Source organism: Hyaena hyaena, unplaced genomic scaffold, assembly GCF_003009895.1.
Source record: "Hyaena hyaena isolate Hyena2069 unplaced genomic scaffold, ASM300989v1 scaffold_142, whole genome shotgun sequence".
NCBI lineage: Eukaryota > Metazoa > Chordata > Mammalia > Carnivora > Hyaenidae > Hyaena > Hyaena hyaena.
In genome coordinates, this window is record NW_024080774.1 from 767,257 (window position 1) to 787,998 (window position 20,742).

Below are 20,742 nucleotides of genomic sequence, written 5' to 3' on the forward strand. Positions count from 1 at the left end.
TTCCGGTTAAGGGGGCCGTTCAACCTGGAAGTGCCTCGGGCCTGCCTCGGTAGGGCGGCGCGCGGGGCGGGCGCGGGGCGGGCGCGGGGCGGGCGCGGGGCGGGCTCCAGCCCCTGGAGGTCGCTCCCGGGGGTGGGTGGGTCGGAGCGGGCCCCCGGAACTGGAGCTGGGGTGGCGGCGATTCCCGCGCCACCGCCCCCTGGGTGCTGACGGAAGCCGGGCCTGCACAGGCAGCCCGCGCTGACACGGAGCGCCCCACTGCACCTTGCAGAAATGAAACCACCCCCGGGGCTCGGCTGCAGTTAGGCCGAGCCTCCTCCCGCCCGCAACGGTGGTCTTAGGTTCCTAAATTCGAGGCCCAGGCCAAGTGCCTCATCTGAAGACCCCTGAGCCGGGGGAGGGGGCTGGGGGGAGGTAGGCCTGGGGTCCTCCAGGTGAGCAGCGTTTTGGCTGCGTGATTTCATGCACGTGGTCACATCAGGTGCACTGAGCCTTCCCGAAACAGTCCCGTCGTTAACTTTATCACAAGCAATCAAGTGGTGCTCTTCACATTTCTTGGAGCCTTCAATTGCCCTTGACAGTCATGACCTTTGTCTTAAGAAACTTGGTGATTGAATAAATATATGACATTATTGAATAATCGCTCATTGCATTATGGAATGATCGCTCGTTGCAATATGGAATAATCGTGGGCGTCAGTATTTTTTTGTTTTTAATATATGGATGCTTGCAATGGAAATGTGGGGCAATCCGGAATGGGGACTTCTTGTGAAATGTAGCCATGCACTTGCAAAGAATACATCCCTCCCTCCTTTGGAATTTGCTAGTGTCTTGTGATTTTACCTTTCACAATAGTAGCCCTCTCTCGAAAGTTAAAAGGTCAAAAAAAAAAAAAAAAAGCCTTGCCCGTTGTAATTTATTGATGTTTCTTGCCGAGTACTTGTAGATTGCATACTCTATGTGATGAATGCATATGGAATGTTTTTTCGATTCATAAAACTATATTGAGTCAAGGTGAAAGGGGAATAAAGTTTTCTTGAAAAATGTATTCATTAGACTTTAATTGAAGGTACTGTGCCTAGCACAGAGAATTGTATGTTAAAAGGCTTGAAATGATGACGACCCTAACACTCACCCCATGTGAAATAAACTATACCAATTAAACGGCATTTTTGTCTTTTGTTTGGTCAATTTCACAGCTAAAATGAAGCCCATCAACTTGTCCTTTTCAGCCTGCGGGTTTCTGGGCATTTACCACTTGGGGGCAGCATCAGCACTTTATAGACACGGCCGAAAGCTCCTGAAGGAAGTCAAGGCCTTTGCAGGGGCTTCTGCGGGGTCCTTGGTTGCTACCGTCCTGCTAACTGCACCAGAAAGACTAGAGGTAATTAAGTGGTAACTAGGCTGCTTTCCTTGTCAGGAAATTAAGACCCAGCGACGGAGAAGAAGGTTAGCTGCGCTAAGTTTACTGCACAGATATAATCCTTTTCCCGGGTAACAGAAAAGGTTACGACATTTCTTTTAAAATTTAATTATTAGGGATCTGTGCTCTGGATTTGGGAAAGATTATTTTAGTGACAGTGAGACGAGGAAATAAAATGCCTTCTTTTACTCTTGAGTATTTAGTCTTAAGATTGCAGCTCGGTTTCTTTCAAGCAAAGAATCTTTCTGTTTTATCTGATCATGAGAACACAGGGCCTGTTTTCAAAGCCCTGAGCATGTGGCCAGTAATGCTTTGTTCACTCCTATTGACAAACAGGTATACAAATGAAAACGTGGGCCAGTAATTTCTATTAAGTGGAATGATAACAGGGATTTTATTTGTTTTTCATTCCCAGTGAGAAGTCGTGAATTCTAAGCAATTTATCCCACAGTAATGAAAATAAGCTTCCATTAGGTATTTCATTTAATGCAATCTATGTTGTAAAAATGTGTTTTCTGCTTCTAGACAGCAACCATGCATTTGCTGACTGTGAGAGCTGTCTTCTATAGGTGAAAAATAGCATACTCATTCATTCCCTACATACTCTAGTGGCTTTAAGCAATAATCAAATAACAACACATTCATGCCCAAGAGCAAATTTAAGTCACATTTAAAATTTCAAAACTAGAAAATTTTAAACATCCAAAATCTGTTCTCAAATCGATGATAAGCTCCTTACGGAAGAGAAACTGGATTTAAGGCCAATTACTTGGAAATCCATTTATCTTTTCTTTCCCTTCTTTATATGGTGCCTTTATTGGTAACTTGGAAAGTGAGAAAAACTGTATACATTGCACAGAATGAGAATCTGAAGGCAGTGAACATATAAGTAAGGTGTGAACAGCCCCCAGGCTGGCAGAATCCTATCGTTTGGGTTGCAAGCCAGTTCCATTCCAGAACTTTTTAAGGCCAGATTCTACTCAGAGGTTGATTCCTCCTCCTTAGTGCCATCTTTCCTTTAGGTGGGGCAAATCCCCAGCCAGGGGGTTGAGTAGACTTGGTTCTGAATCCTCAGATTTAGAAATGTATTAATTATGGGGCCCTGGGGGGCTCAGTCTGTTGAGTGTCCAACTTCAGCTCAGGTCATGATCTCACGGTTCACACGTTCGAGCCCTGTGTCGGGCTCCATGCTGTCCGAGGAGAGCCTGCTTTGAATCCTCTGTCTCCCTCTCTCCATCTCTCAAAATTAAACACTTAAAAAAGAAAAAAGAAAAGAACTGTATCAAGTGTGAATTAGGAATGATGTGATTCGAAAATCCTGCCATAATACAGGCACTTAGCTGAAATTCAGTGATGTTAAGATATTGACGGTTTATCTGGATTCAAGATTTGATATCACATATTAAGCTAGATTACCTGTTCCGTGTTTTTTCAACCAATTGGAGACCCATCGTATTACTAGTGGTGTTGCTATGATTAAGTTGGCTGGTAAGTTGGTAAAGGGGATGGACAAACTGGGTGTTCACACTGGAAGGTGGAACATGATTCTCTGTATTTACCTAGAACATCCTCATTTCTCTTTTTTCAACAACAATTTTCAGCCAGTTGGATTAAGGTTATTTGACTTTTCTTGTCAGCCTTTGAAATCCATCACCCATAGGGTTGCTTTGAGTTTTTTAGCACACTGTTTTGGACTTAGCCACGTCCGCGTTAGCTCAGCTCTTGCTGACGGTTCCTCGAGCTTTGTGGTGTTGTGACAAACACGTGAGTAATTAATCTAGTTCAGAGCGTAGGCCTGTATAATTAAGAGGAGCACCTGACGCTCGGTGGATTTTAGGTGGCAGGCAAATTTCGACGTCGATCCGGAAGAGCTCAGTGCCACAAGCCTTTCCTCGGCCCTCACGGCTTGCAAGGCACGGTGTGGGAACACAAAGATGAGTAAGTCCATCCCTTAATCAGTTTCCAGTGTGAGCAGAGGTGTGTGTAACTAAACTTAACACCAGAAAGTAGGTCAGGTGGGCAGTGTAGCCTTGTACACGGAGCACACATTCTAGGGGCCGTCCTCGCGGGGGCTTCCTGACCGCGGGCCTGCATCCACTCCCACTGCCGACAAACCACCCACCTCACGGCACCGGCGCTGTTTTTACTCAAACTTAAATCTCATTCTCTTATCCCTTCCACCCTCCCCGCCCCGACTCTGTCTTGAGTCAGAATAGGGTCCAGATTTCTAGGCATGCCTCCCAAGGCCGCAGGTGACTCAGTCCTCACACAGCTCACCGACGATGACCGTCAGGCCAGCGTTCCTGCTGGCTTGTGCTCAGATGTCTCCGTCCTCCCCAGCTACTCCCATCTCCTGTCCGGCTTCTCCGCAAATTTAGGTCCCAACTGTACACATCACGCTGGAGGGTGGTTTCGTTAATGCCCACTGTGTTAGTTTCTTCTTGCTGCTACGATAACACGTCTCAGTGGCCTAAAACTGCACACATTTATTCTCTTACAGCTCTGGAGGTCATAATTCTGAACCAAAATCAGATTGTCAGCAGGGCCAGGCTCCGTCCGGAAAGTCCCAAGGAGACTCTGTGTCCTTGTCTTTACAGTTTCCAGAGGGACAGCCTGCATTCCTGGGGTCACAGCCCCGCCCTCGCTCTTTAACCCTTACCCACAGCAGCTTCAGATCTCTCTCCCGTGACACTTCTGACTCCCCCTTTCTCTTACAGGGACCCTTGTGATGGCGTTGGCCTCACCTAGATAATCCGGGGCAATTTCCCATCTCAAAACCTTTTTTTTTTTTTGTTTAATTTTTTTTTTTGTTTTTTAATAATTATTGAGACTGAGAGAAACCGAGCATGAGTGGGGGAGGGGTAGAGAGCGAGGGAGACACAGAATCCGACACATGCTCTAGGCTCTGAGCTGTGAGCACAGAGCCCGATGTGGGGCTCGAACCCACTTCCCACGAGATCATGACCTGAGCTGGTGTTGGACGCTTAACCGACTGAGCCACTCAGGCGCCCCTCAAAACCTTTAATCACATCTGCAAGATTGCTTTGCTCATGTGAGGAAACACACAGCACAGGGACTAGAATGCGGACATCTTTGGGGGTGAGAGGCTCGGTTCTCACAGCGCTCCCACAGCACTCCGGGGCCCGCGCACTGATGCACTGCTATGTCTCATGAGCGAAGGGGCTCTTTGTATATCGTTCCGGCCAAACCCCAGTGCCTAGCACCCCATACTGGTTGCTTAATGTTTGAATTAATAAAGGAAAGATAGACCTGGGTTCAAATCCTGACTCTGGAGGGTTTTTGTTGAAAGCCTGGGAGAGAGGCTTAATCTCTTCAAGCCTCAGACCTCTTAACTGTCAAGTGGGGTGATTGTGCCCACGTGGCTGACAGTAGCTGGATCCGTGGATACCAGCACATTAGATGCACCCACCGTCCCCCCCACCCCACTCCCTACCCCTCAGAGACTGTTACAAATACCAGTGCCTGAGACTGGGTTCCAAAGACAAACGGCGGTCATCATGACTCCTCTGTTGGTCATTCAGTGTCATTAATAATCAGCACTGTCCGCAGTCAGACTGTTCCAGAGGCCATAGAATTGGGATGGGAGAGGAGGTCAGTTGTCTTGGAAAAATGTGTCGGAGAATGTGCTAAGTGAGCATCAGAACTCAGACTTCAAGGATTTCTCAGATGTGGCCAAAGCCATTTGAACTGGTTTAAAAAGAAAAGAAAGAAGGAAAAGAAATGATTGCGTTTTGAGAACCCACAGCTTGCCTGGAGACTAAGAATGGTAGGTGAGGGCCAGGTCAGATGGGGATTCACATACCTGTGAAGGAAAGTGGCCCCCGAACTCCGAGGGTTGGGTTTATAGGGTGTAGGGTCCAGGTTCCTTGTGTGATGGCCACAGCATTCTGGGAAAAGTAGGAATTTGTTGTTTACAAATCATAGGGTCACCCATTCATTTTCTTTTCCAGGAATGTAACGAATTTACCTACAAGTTTGCCGAAGAAATCCGAAGGCAGTATTTTGGGGCAGTAACACCCGGCTACGATTTCATGGCCCAACTGAGGTATACCTACGTATCTAGAACATTTCCCCCAAAGCATGTGAAGACAGAATGTGGAGGGAGCTCTGTGTAAACTGTGGCAAGCTCAGCGCAACGTTCTCTCCTCTAAAATATTTACAAGGCGTTCAATAATTCAAGGTGAGTAATGCGGGTCACTTTCTCTTCTTTAGAAGCGGAATGGACTTGATTCTCCCTCCCAACGCTCACGAGCTGGCCCATAACCGACTGTACGTATCTATCACCAACATGAAAACCAGAAAAAATTACCTGGCCTCCACGTTTTCCTCCAGGGAGGACCTTATTAAGGTAACACAGCCACATTTCACGATCGAGGAGTTCAGCGAGTACTGATTTAAATATTTCTCACAGCCAGTGAGCATCAGCATGCCCTACAGACCCACGGTTTCCTATCACAGAATGGCGTGTGCTCAGTAAATCATGTGTTTGGTGGATGGGTTAACCAGTGTCCCTGGGTGTCCCAAGATTTCATCCACCTGCTGCCTTACTCAGTCCTTCCCAGGCCACCTGTACATCAGGGAAGACAGATGGGATTACTGCCCTTTTACTGGGTTTTTAACAGAGGACAAGTTGTGGGGGAGGGAAGGAGATTTTCCATGACATATTTAAGGTCACGAGGACTAGCCAGTGGGAATGGACTGGACCCCAGGTCTGTTCTTCAGTCTCATGCTCCACTTGATGGTCCCATTTTGTTTTCATTCTTTTCTATCCCAAAGCATTTGAAAGTTGCTCAGTGGTGAATTTATTATCTCTGGGAAATACTTTGGCTAGAGTTGCAAATAACAGTGTGCTTGCTAAGATAATACATCCAATATTTGTAAATTGGAAAGAATGCACTTTTCTTGCAAAAGCTGGGCAGCTTTTCTCTTTCTTTCCCCCTTTGTGGGAATCATGGGAAGCTTTGGATAACATGGCGGATGTGTGTTTGGTTACAGCAGTGGACGACGGATTGAGAGTGACTGCTAAAAGTTCCGCCTGAATTGCATGTTAAATGCATTGATTTTTACTATCGAATCGGACTGCTCGAGTTTTACTGTGTGGGTGATATAATCTGAAATACCTAATGAAATGTTGAACTGACAAGTGAAATTACTTTGTGACTTAATACATTAGAATATTTTTACGCGGTGTGCTGACTATGCTAGTCTCTGGCTTATAAGTTAATAGTCTTCCCATCTTAGAAAAACACACTTTTCTGTAATCACATGGAGACTTGCAAAGTACAAAGGGAGAAGCCGGTCAGTCTCTGCGTGACTCGTCACAACGTGCCGATGCCGGTACAGACACGGAGGCTGTGGGTGTGTTGGTGTTGGAAGACCTCTTGGGGTTTGCACAGGAGGAATTCATCACAGTCACTTCCTCCTCGTTGCATCTGTCCTGGGCCGCTGTCTGCACTGGCAGCGACCTGATGTGTCCTGTCTCCTGTCTTCCCTTCCTTGTCACTGTTCACATGCTACGTACTTTCCTGCTTTAGGACTTCGTTTTTACTGTCAGTCTGTGTTCACTAGAATGTAAGCTCTGCGTGGGCAAGAGCCACTCTGCTTTCTCCGCTCTCCCGGCCCCTACGCCTGGCACAGCACCAGCTAGAGCCCCGTGTGCTCAGCGAGTGACTGACTGAACACCTAAACAGACTCACGTGGCATCTGTCACAGTGGCCTCACTTAAGACGAAAGGACAAGTGTCTGGATCCTCCACGTGGAGTGACCCATACAAAATAACTTAGCCGGGGCGCCCAGGTGGCTCAGTCGGTGGAGCGTCCGACTTCGGCTCAGGTCAGGATCTCACAGTTCGTGGGTTCGAGCCCCGCGTCGGGCTCTGTGCTGACAGCTCGGAGCCAGGACTCTGCTTCAGATTCTATGTCTCCCTCTCTCTGTGCCCCTCCCCTGCTGGTGTTCTGTCTCTCTCTCTCTCCCTCTCAAAAATAAATAAACATCAAAAAAGATTAAAAAACAAAATAACTTAGCTGGTCAGTGGCCCTGCTGGGAAGACAGCCCAGGTCTCCAACATTCTACACGATTACATGTAGATTATCATATGCCGGACAAAATTATCCTCCTCGCAGGTCTTTTTTTTTTTTTTTTTTTTTAATTTTATTGACTTTGAGAGAGAGTGCATGCGGGAGGAGGACAGAAAGGGAGATAGAGAAATAAGCCCAAGTGGGCAGAGCCCGACACAGGGTCAAAGTCGCCAACCAAGAGATCATGACCTGAGCTAAAATCAAGAGTCAGACGCTTAACCGACTCGGTCCCCCAAGCGTCCCGTCTCTCAGTTCCTTTTATGTGGCCGTGTGGTTGGCTGAATAACGGCCCCCAAAGATGTCCACACCCTAATCTCCAGCACCTGTGAATGTGTCACCTCCTGTGGCAAAAAGGATTTTGTAGGTACAATTGAGGTAAAGATCTAGAAATGGGGACAGGATCCCAAACTATCTGGGTGGATCCAAACTAAGTCCATGAGTCCTCACAAATGGAGGTCTTTCCCATTGCTGGTTCTGAGCCGTAGAGCCCTCATGGAGGTGGAGGACACATGTAGTGGGTGCTCTGGGTGCTGGGGTCGCTTCCCTCCAGCAGCCAGCCAGGCAAGGGGACTTCTGTCCAGGAGCCGGCATGACTGAACTCAGCCAGCATGTGAACGAGTTCAGTCCCTGCCAGCTTGCTTTTAGCTCCACGAGAAATTTCGATCTCTAGATGGCCCGGGGACGGACTTGTGTTATTTCACGCCTCTACGTTTGTGGTAATTTGTTACAGCAGCAACAGCAAACTATTGCAGTAAGTAAACATGATTTTTTTTCAATTTCCTTTGTTTTGGATAATAACTATTCAGAGAATTGGTGTAATTACTTGAGTTCATTGAACAGATGAGAAATAGTTGACACAAATGTGTAATATCTTGTAAGAAGAATAATTGAATAATTAACATTTATCTAGGTTCTACAAGAAGCGTTTTAAATGTTTAGCAGAAAGCTCTAACCTTTTTCAGAACGGAAAATAGGAAGGGGAGATAGTTCTTTGATGGCAGACAGTGACTGTAAAATGTCTGATACCCACGCCTGGGATAGTCGGGAAGCACTGAGTTCAAGAGCAGGATTGAGCCGAGGCTACATGAGGGCAGATGAAGACACATGGGGTCGGGGGAAGAAAGCCAACTCCCTTCTGGGTGGGGACGTGACCAGCTCATGTGCTCTGGGTAACAGAGAGGCCGGTGGCAGAATGCCCTGTGAAGTGGCACGTGCCCGGGTGGCCGTTCTGACCATGTAGAGCAGCAGGAGGGAGAGAAGGAAGCCCAGAGCCAGCCTTTCCACTCCCCTGGCAGAGAGACAGGGAGACGGGAGGCCTCCCAAAGCCAAGAGGGAGCAGCCCCATGGTGCACAGCTGGTCTCCTGGGAGTGTTGTACGCCTGGCCTTGAACACAGCCTTGGGTTTGCTTCCTGGTTGTTAAGTTTATAGATTTATTTTGAGAGAGAGTGAGAGAGAGGCAGGGAGAGAGGGAGAAAGGGAATCCCAAGCAGGCTCCATGCTGTCAGCACAGAGCCCAACGAGGGGCTCGATCCCATGAACCATGAGATGATGGATGACCTGTGCCGAAATAAGAGTTGGACGCTTAACGGACTGAACCATCCAGGCGCCCTACCCTGTTGCATTTTATATCCATTTTATCATTAACTATTTATTCCCTTACCAACTAGCGTCTTGGTGTTGTTGTTAATGCTGGGCTCTTTATTACCCACCAGCTGGCCGCCATTTTCTATTACAGAGAGGGCGCCTGTGTAGGTTAAAGTGTGCCTGTGTGCACACACGTGCTCACTTGGAGTACTGCATGTTTCATGTGCCTCTCCCAGCATTTATATCTAGGTCTGTCATTTCCTCACAGTGTCCTCTGGGGCTAATGATGTTGGAGTCTCAGTTTGCCCAACTGTGAAATGGAGGTAATAAGTCAATCTGTGTCACCATGGACAGCACATTAAATGAAGCATGGAGAAGTATGTTTCAGCAGGAAATCCCTGTGTGCATGTTGGTTAAAGCCAGTATGTAGTAAATGGTAAACTAATAAGGTTGTAAGCCACACATGTTACCGGTTAGCATGCGCATAGGAGTCTGTTGTGAAATTTGAAGTATCACAGCTTTCTTCCTGTGGGGAAGAAGTCACCTTTTCTTACACACTGCTTTTGCTTCTTACTTATCACCTGTGTTCACGAACACTGTGCTAATCTGATTCTATAACATCTCAGGAAATGGATTACTACCCAGTTTTGCCACCTTTTTGGCATTTAATTTTACACCTCTTTACCATTAGCTTCCTTTTATAAATTTGCTTTTGTTCAGCGACTCACACTTAAGTTTTATTAACTTCACGTTTAGTTGAATAAAAGATGATTCTTTCATGTGATATCTGCATGGATAGTTGATTATTTTCTACGAACCTCTGTTCGCCACTCACGTGCTCCAAAGATTCCCTTAGAATTGGATTTCGATAGTGTTCTGAATCTTATGTCCGCAGTGACTTAACTCAGTGCTATGGTCTGAACGTTTGTAATCCCCCTTCCCCGACTCCTAAAGTGAATGGAGGGTCCCTGACATGATAATATCGGAGGTGGGTCTTTGGGAGGTGAGTAGGTCATGAAGGTAGAGCCCTCATAACTGGGATTAGTGCCCTGATACAAGAGACCCTACACTTAGGTCACACTCCCTTCCTCGTGAGAGAACAGGAAGAAGCAGGCTCTCAGCAGGCACAGAATCCACCACCACCTCGATCTTGGACGTCCCCACCCCCAGAAATGGGAGAAATCAATTTCTGTTGCTGATAAGCCACCCGGCCTGTGGTGTTTTGCTGCAGCCTCCCAAATGGACTAAGACAGGAAACTGTGTGCTTCTGTAACACATGCCTGCACATTCGGAAGCAGCTTTGGAACGGGGTAACAGACGGAGCCTGGGAGAGACTACAGGTACATGCTAGAACGAGTCCATGTTGCTGTGAATGGACCTGTAGAGGTGATTCTGAAGAGGACACAGAAAAGAAAGAGAAGAGCTGGAGAGAGAGCCGCCATCTTCGTAACGAATCCGTAAGGGCCTGGAAGCAGAATGTTGGTAGAGCTGTGCACAGCAAAGCCATGCTGATGAGGTCTCGGAGAGAAACCGGGACACACTCTTGAACACTGGAGGAAAGGCCCTCCTTGCTACGAGGGAACAAAGAACTTGCCTGAACTGTGTTCTTGTCCCAGCGTGGTCTGGAAGGTTGTACTTGGAAGTGATGACAAGGAATATTTGAGGAGTCCTCATTCTAAGTGGAGTGTTGAAGGAGCCGTCTGGTTTCTCTTGACTGTTTATATAAAATGCAAGAAGAAAGAAGTGACTTAAAGATGGAATTGCTTATCAAAGGCAAAGGAGAACTTAAAGATTTGGAACCTTCTCGGCCTGTCCTTATTGAAAACAATGACAGCCTCTCCAGAACAGAACGAGGAGAGCTGACCGAACCACTTACCTGATGAGGGTGGTGTCAGCCATGTAAAGAGAAGCCAGGACTATAGTCCAAGACAACAGAAGTATGACCCCTGACACATGTCAAAGAGGTCACAGGAGGGTTGCCTCTCTCATCGGAAGCCCAGAGAATTAAGCAACTGTAGACTAACACACCCTCAGCTCTCACAGGCCAGTCCTCCCTGCCTTAAAGCCACGGGAGGGGGCCTGCCATGGAGATCCCAGACAAAGCGCACTGGGCATGAGAGGATTCCAGCCCGGGAGCCTATGGAGCCTGTGGTGGGAGACTGAGGCACAGAGCCAACACCCGGGTGGGGCCCACGCCCTGCCCAGCAAAGCTTCAGGGGCAGGACCCTGCCCTCATGGGCCCACAAGGCAGAACATCAAGCCAAGGAGGATTACCCTCAAGCCTTCAGGTCTAAGGGAACCTGCCCCCTGAGTTTCAGACTTGCTCTGAATGCGTTCCCTCTTCTTGCCTTCCTCTTTCTCCCTTTTCGAAGAAGTCTCTCCTGCCCCCTTGTCACCGTGTATTTGGGAAGCACATAACCTGACCCACCTAACGGGTTCACAGCCGGAAAGCGTGTGCCTCAGCAAGAATGGTAATTCATGTCCCACCTCGAGTCGATGTAGATGCTCTTGAGGTGAGGCTTTGAACTTCACCTGTGTGAGTGGATGCTAGAACAACTTACAACTTTTTTAGGTATGAATATATTTTGCATGCAGGAAGGACATGAATTTAGAAGAGCCGGGATGAAATGCTAGATCTTGAATGTTTCTGTCATCAAAATTCATGTTGAACCCAACTCCCACGAGATGGTACTAGCAGGCGGGGCCTCTGGGGGTGACTATGTCCTTGGCAGTTCCTTTCCCTGCGGGCCCCTTTCCACAATATCCTGGGGATTCTGCATGTTCTTCCTTCACAAGGAAACATGCAGTCAGGAAATCCAAGCACATGTTAATATCAGCCTTGGGCAAAGTGTGATGAGGGAGGCAAATCCTTTGTCTCCAAGAAAGTCGTAGGTCACTTCCACAGCTGAGCAGAAATGGTTGTGAAATTAACTGTGCCGCGGAGCACTGGTGTTGTGTGGATGAGTACCGAACGCTGAATTCTGCACGTTTTAAAACTGATGGACACATGCGGTCCGAGGCAGTCACTTGACCCAAGTGAATGCTGGTCGATGGATATTCCCAGGAAGGCTTTCGTGCATGACTGTTCCCCGCTTAGAAGAACCACCGCTCTCCATGGCTCTGAAGTGCTGAATTTCCGTACACTTTGGCGAGAATGCTCTTATAGCAAGATCTTCCCACATTTAGCCTTGTGAAGGTGAACAAAGGCCTGAATTTAAGATTGTTCATTATCTTGGGAAGACTGGGGAAGATAAATTTGACTGTGTCTTTGAATTTCAACTACACCAGCAGGTTCTGAATAAACAGCCAGGTCCTCATTAAACTCCACAGCAAACTTAGGCGTAAATGAAACTTGCTGGGAATTCATTCTCTAAGAAAGCCAGGCCACATAATTTTCTAAACACCCCTCTTCTATAACATGTAAAACAAAAAGAGCTAGTCAGAACATGCATTGAGTACACACTGGGCGATGTTTTGTGCAGTTGCTAGAGGAAGATACTATTATTTTCAGTGTCCTAAACTATGTACACTGTGTACTGAGCCCTGTGATGGGCCATGAACAGCAAGACCCAGATGTTGCATCAGTGTGTCACCCACAGTGCTGTTGACATTTGGAGTCTGATACTTCTCCGTGCACTAATGGGTGTTTAGAAGTATCCCTCGACTCTACCAGCAGTAACCACCCCCAGCCCCACCACATACAGAATTGCAACAAATAAAACTGACTCCAGACATCGCTAAATGTCCCCAGGAAACAAAGATACCCCCTCCACTCACAGAGAACCTCTACTCTACGTGTGTTGTGATTCACTGATGAGAAGAAATTTCACTTGGCAAACAACGAGGTAAGACACAGTGGACGGACGTGTGTAGGCCTCCTGTATGTCCTATTAAGTGGCCATTACAGCGTCATCCCTCACCTCTTTCCTTGGAAAATCCCGTTTGCTTGCAATAAAATGGCAGCAAGCACACCCCGAATAAGACAGACCACTTAGTTTTGAACTGTGGAAGCCAATTTTCCCACTAGACTTAGTTTGATACACAAATCAGCAGCCCACATAAAGGGAAAGTGAGGTACGACAGAGTGACTACATTGATTTGGAGGAAATACCTGTCAGATATTTTCCAATTCACTGCACTCTTCATATCATTGAGGAGGACTCGTACTGTTCTTATCTGTAGGAAAGTAATTGAATAGCATTTTTCAACCAAACACCGCAAAACAGTTCCAAGCATTAACTTGTGAACTTTACATTATCCTCTGACACCGGGGGAGGAAAAACGCATCATTCTGATTCTAATGGTAGTGATTTTTTTCTTTCTTTTTTTTTTTTTTTTTTTGTAGGGCACATATGATTGTGCAGCATAATGAAATAAATTGTATATTTACCGAGTGTCTCTGGTTCTTTAAAGACCCTTAAGTACTGTAATTTCACAATATGTCTGCCCTCCCCAGAACGTTCCAGTGATTGCTACAGCGCGATGTAACTTTTTGCCAAATTACTTCATTAAATAGCCACAGCATGTCTACAAAACATACCTAGGGTCTGTAATTGTTTTTTCTTTTTAAAGAGTAGCCAATTGATGGTAGAGCCAAATTCAGTTAGGGTAAATGCAATGACAATGAAAACCATGAACAGCCTTTCTCTGGAAAGCACCCAACTGCTGATGTCGTGGGGCCAAGAAGGTGGGCTTCTGTTCTGTCGTCACCCAGTGGCTTATGAAGTAACCTTGCACACATCACCCAAGATGATGCTCACTCCTGCTTTGCCTCTTTGTATAACAGGTGTGCCCAACATCACGGCACAGCTTCTTTCCAGCCACACATTTCAAGAGGAAGGCTGGCGCATCTAGGCAGCTCAGTCGGTTAAGCATCCAACTCTTGATTTCAGCTCAGCTAATGATATCACAAGGTTCATGGGATCGAGCCACAAGCTAAGCTCGTCAGCGCAGAGCCTGTTTGAGATTCTCTTTCTCCCTCTCTCTTTCCCCCTCCCCTGCTCTCTCTCTCTCAATAAATAAATCAAAAAACATGAAAAATAGGGGCGTCTGGGTGGCTCAGTCAGTTGAGCGTCCGACTTTGGCTCAGGTCATGGTCTCACAGTTCGTGGGTTCGAGCCCCACATCAGGCTTTGTGCTGGCAACTAGCTCAGAGCCCGGAGCCTGTTTCGGATTCTGTGTCTCCCTCTCTCTCTGACCCTCCCCTGCTCATGCTGTCTCTCCCTCTCTCTCTCTCAGAAATAAATAAAAAACATTTAAGAAAATTTTTTTAAACAGTAAAAAGAAAAGAGGAATGCTAAGTACGTCATGTGTACAATCACTCTTCATTGTACATAGTTGACAAACCTCACGTAAGACCGCCATTGTACCTTGGCTTGGTGATACGCTGTCAACATCTTGCAATTCTTTTTTTCTTCACTTTATTTATTTTGAGAGAGAGAATGTGCATGCAGGCAGAGGACAGGCAGAGAGAGGGAGGGAGAGAGAGAATCCTAAGTAGGTTCCATCCCATCAGCACAGAGCCCAACACCGGGCCTGATCTCACAAACCGGGAGATCATGACGTGCGTGAGCAGAACTCAAGAGTCCAACACTTAACCAACTGAGCCGCCCAGGTTCCCTGATGTTGCAATCCTTAATACCTGCATTTTCATCGTGTGCTGGGCACGCAAAGGACGTGGCTCCTTCTGGCACTCGGCACCAGCCGGGAACAGCACAGATCTTTCCTTCTTTCCTGCGGGAGTCCTTGGCTTGTGCTGTTATACCACCGAAATGGCTACCACTCACCTGACGCCCCCGGTGTTTCTGGGGCGCCTGTCAGGAGCCTGCGGCCGTGGGGGCTGTTACAACCAGGACCTCTGCCCCTGTGCTCGGCACGCCCCCAACAGCGTGGGAGAATCCTCGTTTCGCCCCACTGTTGGGAGGGCCAGGGAGGCGTCAAGGGTGCTCATCTGCGTTCCTGCCGTGGAGGAGGGAAGCTGACACAGGCACCGGCGGCGCTCAGCCCTGAGGACTGGCCGACCGTGCAGGAGGCACAGACCCTCTCCCTCCAGCAGCTTTCGGCGGTGAGGAGCCACGAGCCGTGTTTAGAGTTGAAACCGCTGCATCGAAAAGCCGGTGCCAACTTCCAGGCTCACGATGCAGAGATAACGGATTCCAGCTGCGTCAGGTTACAAGCCGCAGAAGACTTTTCCTGTCGGAAGTGCAGCTTGCCGGTGACTGGATCTCGCATTGACTCACAGTGCAGAATATGTATTTTGGCCTTGAGAGCTAACCTCAGAAAACATACCTGCACTATTGTTTCTTTGGGGAAAATGCTCTCTGAGTTCTAAACAATTCTAAGCAGGCGACTGGCAAATCAGTTTGGGGGCCATAGTCCGTTTCTGGATAATATATGTCCCACCGCCTTCCCCTCACCCCCGCCAAAATCTCATAAAATCTTTGACAAGGAACAGTGGTAGTCTTCACTTACTAGTTGAAAGATTATAGCTTAAATATTCAGTGTCTATTGCTGTGTCTTTCCCAACAGAACAGTAGTGACTTGGAAACGGCAAGTCAAAAAAGAAAAAGAAAAAAAAAAAAAAAGTCAGAAAAGCTTCCAATGCCCAAGTACTTTTGTTGGAAGAAATGGTAATACTTTAAACGGCGATCTTCTTCGACTTTTTCAACAGAAGACAACGCATAATTGGTGTCCCGAGCTGCCGCCTTCTCATTAGCTATCCAGACTATGTTGCTAGCACGTGGAGCATTTTCCTCCCATAGCGACATCCTGGGGACACGTGAGAATACTCCCAAGCTGCAGCCCAGTGTTTCCTGTGATGACCAGAGGGGTTTGCTCCTCTGGAACACAAGAATGCAAACTTATTTTTGTTTTTTTCAGTAAACTCTACCCCCGACATGGGCTTGAACTCACCACCCCAAGGTTAAGCCGGTGCTCTACAGACTGAGCTAGCGAGCGAGGCACCTGCAAGTTGAGAATGATTTTTACAGCACGTGACAGAGCACTGTGAATCATTTATTTGCAGACTGTACATACTCACGAATGTAGACCTCCCTGGAAGTTCAGTTTTCTAATGACTTGGTTGTCTACGATTAAAATAGCGATTTTACTCAGGTGAAGTCAGTTGAGTCCCAGACCACTGAATTGTGCCTCTGTCTTCAGGGTCTTTTCGGATATTAAAAGTGTTACCTTCTGTTTAACTGTGTCTGGTGTGCACTTGAAATATACGGAAATTAGTCCTTGATAGTAAACACTGCTTTTTTTTGAAAAATGTAGCATCTTTTACTGACATATCAAATCCGGCGTGCATGTGTGTGTGTGTGCGCGCACGTGCGTGCGTGCGTGAATGCCTATACTTACGAGCTGTTTCTGTTTCATCCACCCAGGTTCTCTTGGCCAGCAGCTTCGTGCCCCTTTACGCGGGATTGAAACCAGTGGACTACAAAGGGCAGGTAACATTCTTATAACTGGTGAATCCTCAGGAATTCCTCTATTAATACGTTTCCTCTGAAGGACCTGATGCTGTCATTATTCTGGTGGTTCCAAATCAGTGTATATGATTTTTTTCATAAATAATTCTGTTTTTAACAGAAAAGAAATCAAGTGCAGGGGGCTTGGTGGCAAGATCTCGACATTCAGGATGATTGGGATGTTCCTTTTTCCACCTGGTTATAAACCTTATCCCATTTGTTAAAAGAAAAAAAAAGACTAAACAAATTTCTAAAGCACTAAAAGTCGTATTTACAGCCTCATCTACATGCAGGGCTGAGCCATCCAGCTGGGGAAAGCATCAGGGCAGCGCACACCTGATTCCCCCCAAGCTGGAGCGGGAGCACCCACTCCTTGACCCCCACAGAAGCCCCCTGCGAGGCAGCAAGCCCCGCCCTTCCCCAGCCCTGCACTTCCCCTGGGCCCACACTCCAGGCAGGAGGCCGCTTCTGGGGGACTGAGAGAGAGGTGAGCACAGAGAGAGAGGTGAGCACGCACCTCTCAGGCGGGGCTGCAGGAACGGACTTCGGCCACTCCTCTCGGCCTTCCGCAGCGGTTGCAGTAAAGGATCACGATCCTCCCCTCGCTGGCTCCTCCACACAGGCGCACCCTTTAAAACAAACACACTGTCTCTTTAACACATGCCAGAGATAGGCACTTATAACCAAATTCAGTATCTATTTCACACATACCACAGTGATACATTTTATAATCAAATACATTATCTACTTAGCACATGCCAGAGACACACATTCATAACCAAATACACTATTTAACACATGCCAGGGATATGCATTTATGATCTAATACAATATCTGTTTCACACATACCACAGTTATACATTTTATAACCAAATACATTATCTACTTAGCACATGCCAGAAATAGGAATTTTAAAATCAAATACAGTATCTATTTCACACATACCAGAGTTTTGCATTTCATAATCAAATACAGTATCTGGTTAGCACACACCAGAGATATGTATTTATAATCAAATATAGTATCTATTTAACCCATACCAGAGAAATGCATTTTATCATCAAATATAGTATCTACTTAACATATACCAGAGATAATATATTTACAGTCAAATATAGGATCTATTTAAAATATATTAAACATACATATTTATAACCAAATAAGGTATCTATTTAACACATATAGAAATATGCATTTTATAATCAAATACACTATTTAACATAAACCACAGATATGTATTTTGTAATCAAATACGGCATCTATTTAACACATACCCCAAATCAGGCACCTATTCATGGATGAATAAATGCCATTTGTTTTATTTTATATATACATCATATGCACTTACTCATAAGTGGGCACATGAAAAATGTCTCATATCTGTCATTCACTCATTCACTCACTCGCTCATGGACTTCGAGTGCCCTGTGCACAGTACCTGTACCCAAGGAATTGGTGATCACACAACAAAGGCACTGATTTTTACAAATCTCTTACCTCGTATGATTGGGAACCTGACTGGGCTGTGATCTTGCAAGTCCTCGTGATTTTCTTTCTTTGAGCATTCCTGGGCTTTCCAGTCCTTTGCTGTGCTTCCTGTACAGCTCTGGGCCCAGACTGGTCTGCCCCAGGGCCCTTGTCTAAGGGGACAGAAGGGGAGAGCGAGGCACAGAGATATTAAGTAACCAGAAAAGCCATGTAGATACAAAGTTGCAGAGCCTAAGAGAGTCCAGTTTGACTCTGTTTATTAGCGGTATGTATGCATATACTTCGTACAGAATGCTAAAACCCTCTTTGTGACCGTTTAGAAACAAAATACACACTGATCTTTTTTTTTTTTTTAAGAGCAACATGAAATCTAATACATCAGATAATTTAAACATCAGCTCATGGAAAGCAGGGTGGTTTCTTTTCCCTGTAGTTGATACTGTCTCTCAGACCTAATACATACTTAGTTCTGAAGGAGTCTGAGCTGTTTTGGCATCTAAAAATTTGAGAGGACTGTACTTTATTGTACTTACTTTAAAGTAAGTTAAGTAGCATTTCCTCTCCTATTATATATTAGGAGTAAAAGTTAATATTTATTTTTAGCTATAAGTTTTGATTAAGATGGGACTGAAATCAACTTTATTTTATAAACTTTAACCTTATAAAGATCTGAAATGTAATGATTTTACTTCAAAATATGATTGTATAATGTACAATAATGATAGAAATGGCTAGAGATAAAATATACAATAATGATAGAAATGGGCAGAAAATGCTAAGGTGTCTCAGAGATTATATATTATGACAGAATCTTGGTTTCAGCTCAGGTCATGATCTCACGCTTCGTGAGTCTGAGCCCCACGTCCGGCTCCGTGGTGACAGTGAAGGGCCTGCTTGGCTTTTTGTCTCTCTACCTCTGTCTCTTTCCCCCCAAATAAAACAAAGTTAAAGAAAGAAAAGTTACAATAAGGCTGAGTCCCAGAAGCCCAGGATGCTCTAAGGCTATGCTACACTCTTTCCTGTACAAATATTAATAAAGGAGGTGCAGGTGGTAAAGGCTTCTAGTTTTCTTCCACCATGAACTTTCTGCTCCTTCCTTCTGACAGAATCAGAGTCTTCGGCTGGACCTAGGGCTGTGTAGCTAAAAGGCCACATTTCCCAACTTCCACTGGAGCTGGGTGAGGCTCCCATGTAAATGCTGGCCAGCGAGATAGAAGCTGGATTTCTGTGGCACTTACAAGAAGGGAGTTATATACCTTTGTTTACTTCCTGCTGCCCGGAACTGGGCTGTGATGACTGGAAGTGCAGCAGCTGTGGTGCATCATGAGGTCACCAGTCACACCATGGGGATGGCCCCAGAGTGAGCTGGAAAGGCGGGTCCTGAACGACCTGGGGAGGCCGTCCTCACCAGTCCAGTCTCCATTTTCCTTGTGGTGGAAAAAGCAGTACAACTCGGGCTGTTATTGTTTCCCATCAGCTACAACAGAACCCTGTCACCTGTCGCGGGATGGCCGCTGCATTTCACAGACGAGAAAGGGAGACACAGCGATGTGCATTCACTTCTCGCAGGTCAGCCAGCTAGTGAGGGGCACCTTCCCAGCCTGCTCTCCGGTGTCTGTGTCTCTGCTGTGCCTCCTGGTCCCCTCGCTGGTCCGTTCCCTTAAAAACAGCATCTTCCTCAGTTTGTTTCCCGTCTGTCCTCATCCCTGCCCATTGGCTTTGTGACCTGAACACTGGGAATGGTAAATGGGTCAGATGTTCTCCGCTGAATTTCACACGCTATGATTGAATACTTGGAAGTGAATGTTGAACAGAAGGGGATGCAGCCCCAGAGCCGTGAGAAGGGTGGAGACCATTGGCAAGAAGGACGGAGACTATCACCGAGGAAGGAGACCATCGCCGGGAAGGATGGACAGCATTTACTCGTGTCTGTGAAAAGTAGACACGCGACAATTACTTACTTTTAATGTCTCCTGAAAGCATCGGCTTTCCCTTGGTGGTTGAATGTCGTCCACACAGAGCGGTTCCTATGCACACAGTTAGAGACACAACCCTCAGAGACCTCGTCCATTTATACACACGCTCAGCACCGCGCCAGCCTCCTTACAGGCTCATCCCAGACGCTCGACCTGAGAGCCTCCCGCAGATTTCGTACGATTTGTAGGCCAGCTTGTTTTCTGGAATCTTTCCATTTTCAGCGAAATGCCAGCTTTACTTGAAACACAGTGTTTGCCAGTGGGTGTGAGCTTTCCCTAGGATTTACAGTACAGAAACATGTCCATCATGCTGAAAACACCTACTGTTCTAGGTTTTAATGTTTTCATGGAACTGAGGTCTCAATTGGTCAGTTGGATTTGGTTGTTTTCCTGACAGGACTGAGGTGATGGCAGCAGTAGGGGCAGAACAGTGCCATGTGGGGGAGTGGCCTGTGGCGGGTATACCGTGTGGCCGTCGCCAACGGGGATTCGTGCGCACTCAACTGTGCCCCCCTCATGCAATGCACACTCCTAGCTCCCACATCCGCTATGACCTAGTACTGAACATACTGGATTTTGTTGGTATTTATTTGTGCACCTAATATTTCGATTTTTTTGAATCATCAATCATCACTTATAAGTTCCATATTTTTGGGGCACCAGGGTGGCTCACTCAGTTAAGCTTCCAACTTCAGCTCAGGTC

General features: G+C 46.5%; 1 protein-coding gene across 1 annotated transcript in view; it reads left to right on the forward strand.

Annotated features, from left to right (window-relative positions):
* The first annotated feature begins 11 nt into the window (after window positions 1–11).
* Window positions 12–20,742, forward strand: part of PNPLA4 (patatin like phospholipase domain containing 4) — a 30,362-nt gene continuing 9,631 nt past the window's right edge. Inside the window, exons 1-5 of the mRNA XM_039238558.1 lie at window positions 12–49; window positions 1,200–1,384; window positions 5,395–5,489; window positions 5,657–5,792; window positions 16,492–16,557. Of these exons, the coding sequence (XP_039094489.1) occupies window positions 1,205–1,384; window positions 5,395–5,489; window positions 5,657–5,792; window positions 16,492–16,557 (477 nt within the window). The 5' untranslated portion in view covers window positions 12–49; window positions 1,200–1,204. The remainder of the gene's footprint in view (window positions 50–1,199; window positions 1,385–5,394; window positions 5,490–5,656; window positions 5,793–16,491; window positions 16,558–20,742) is intronic.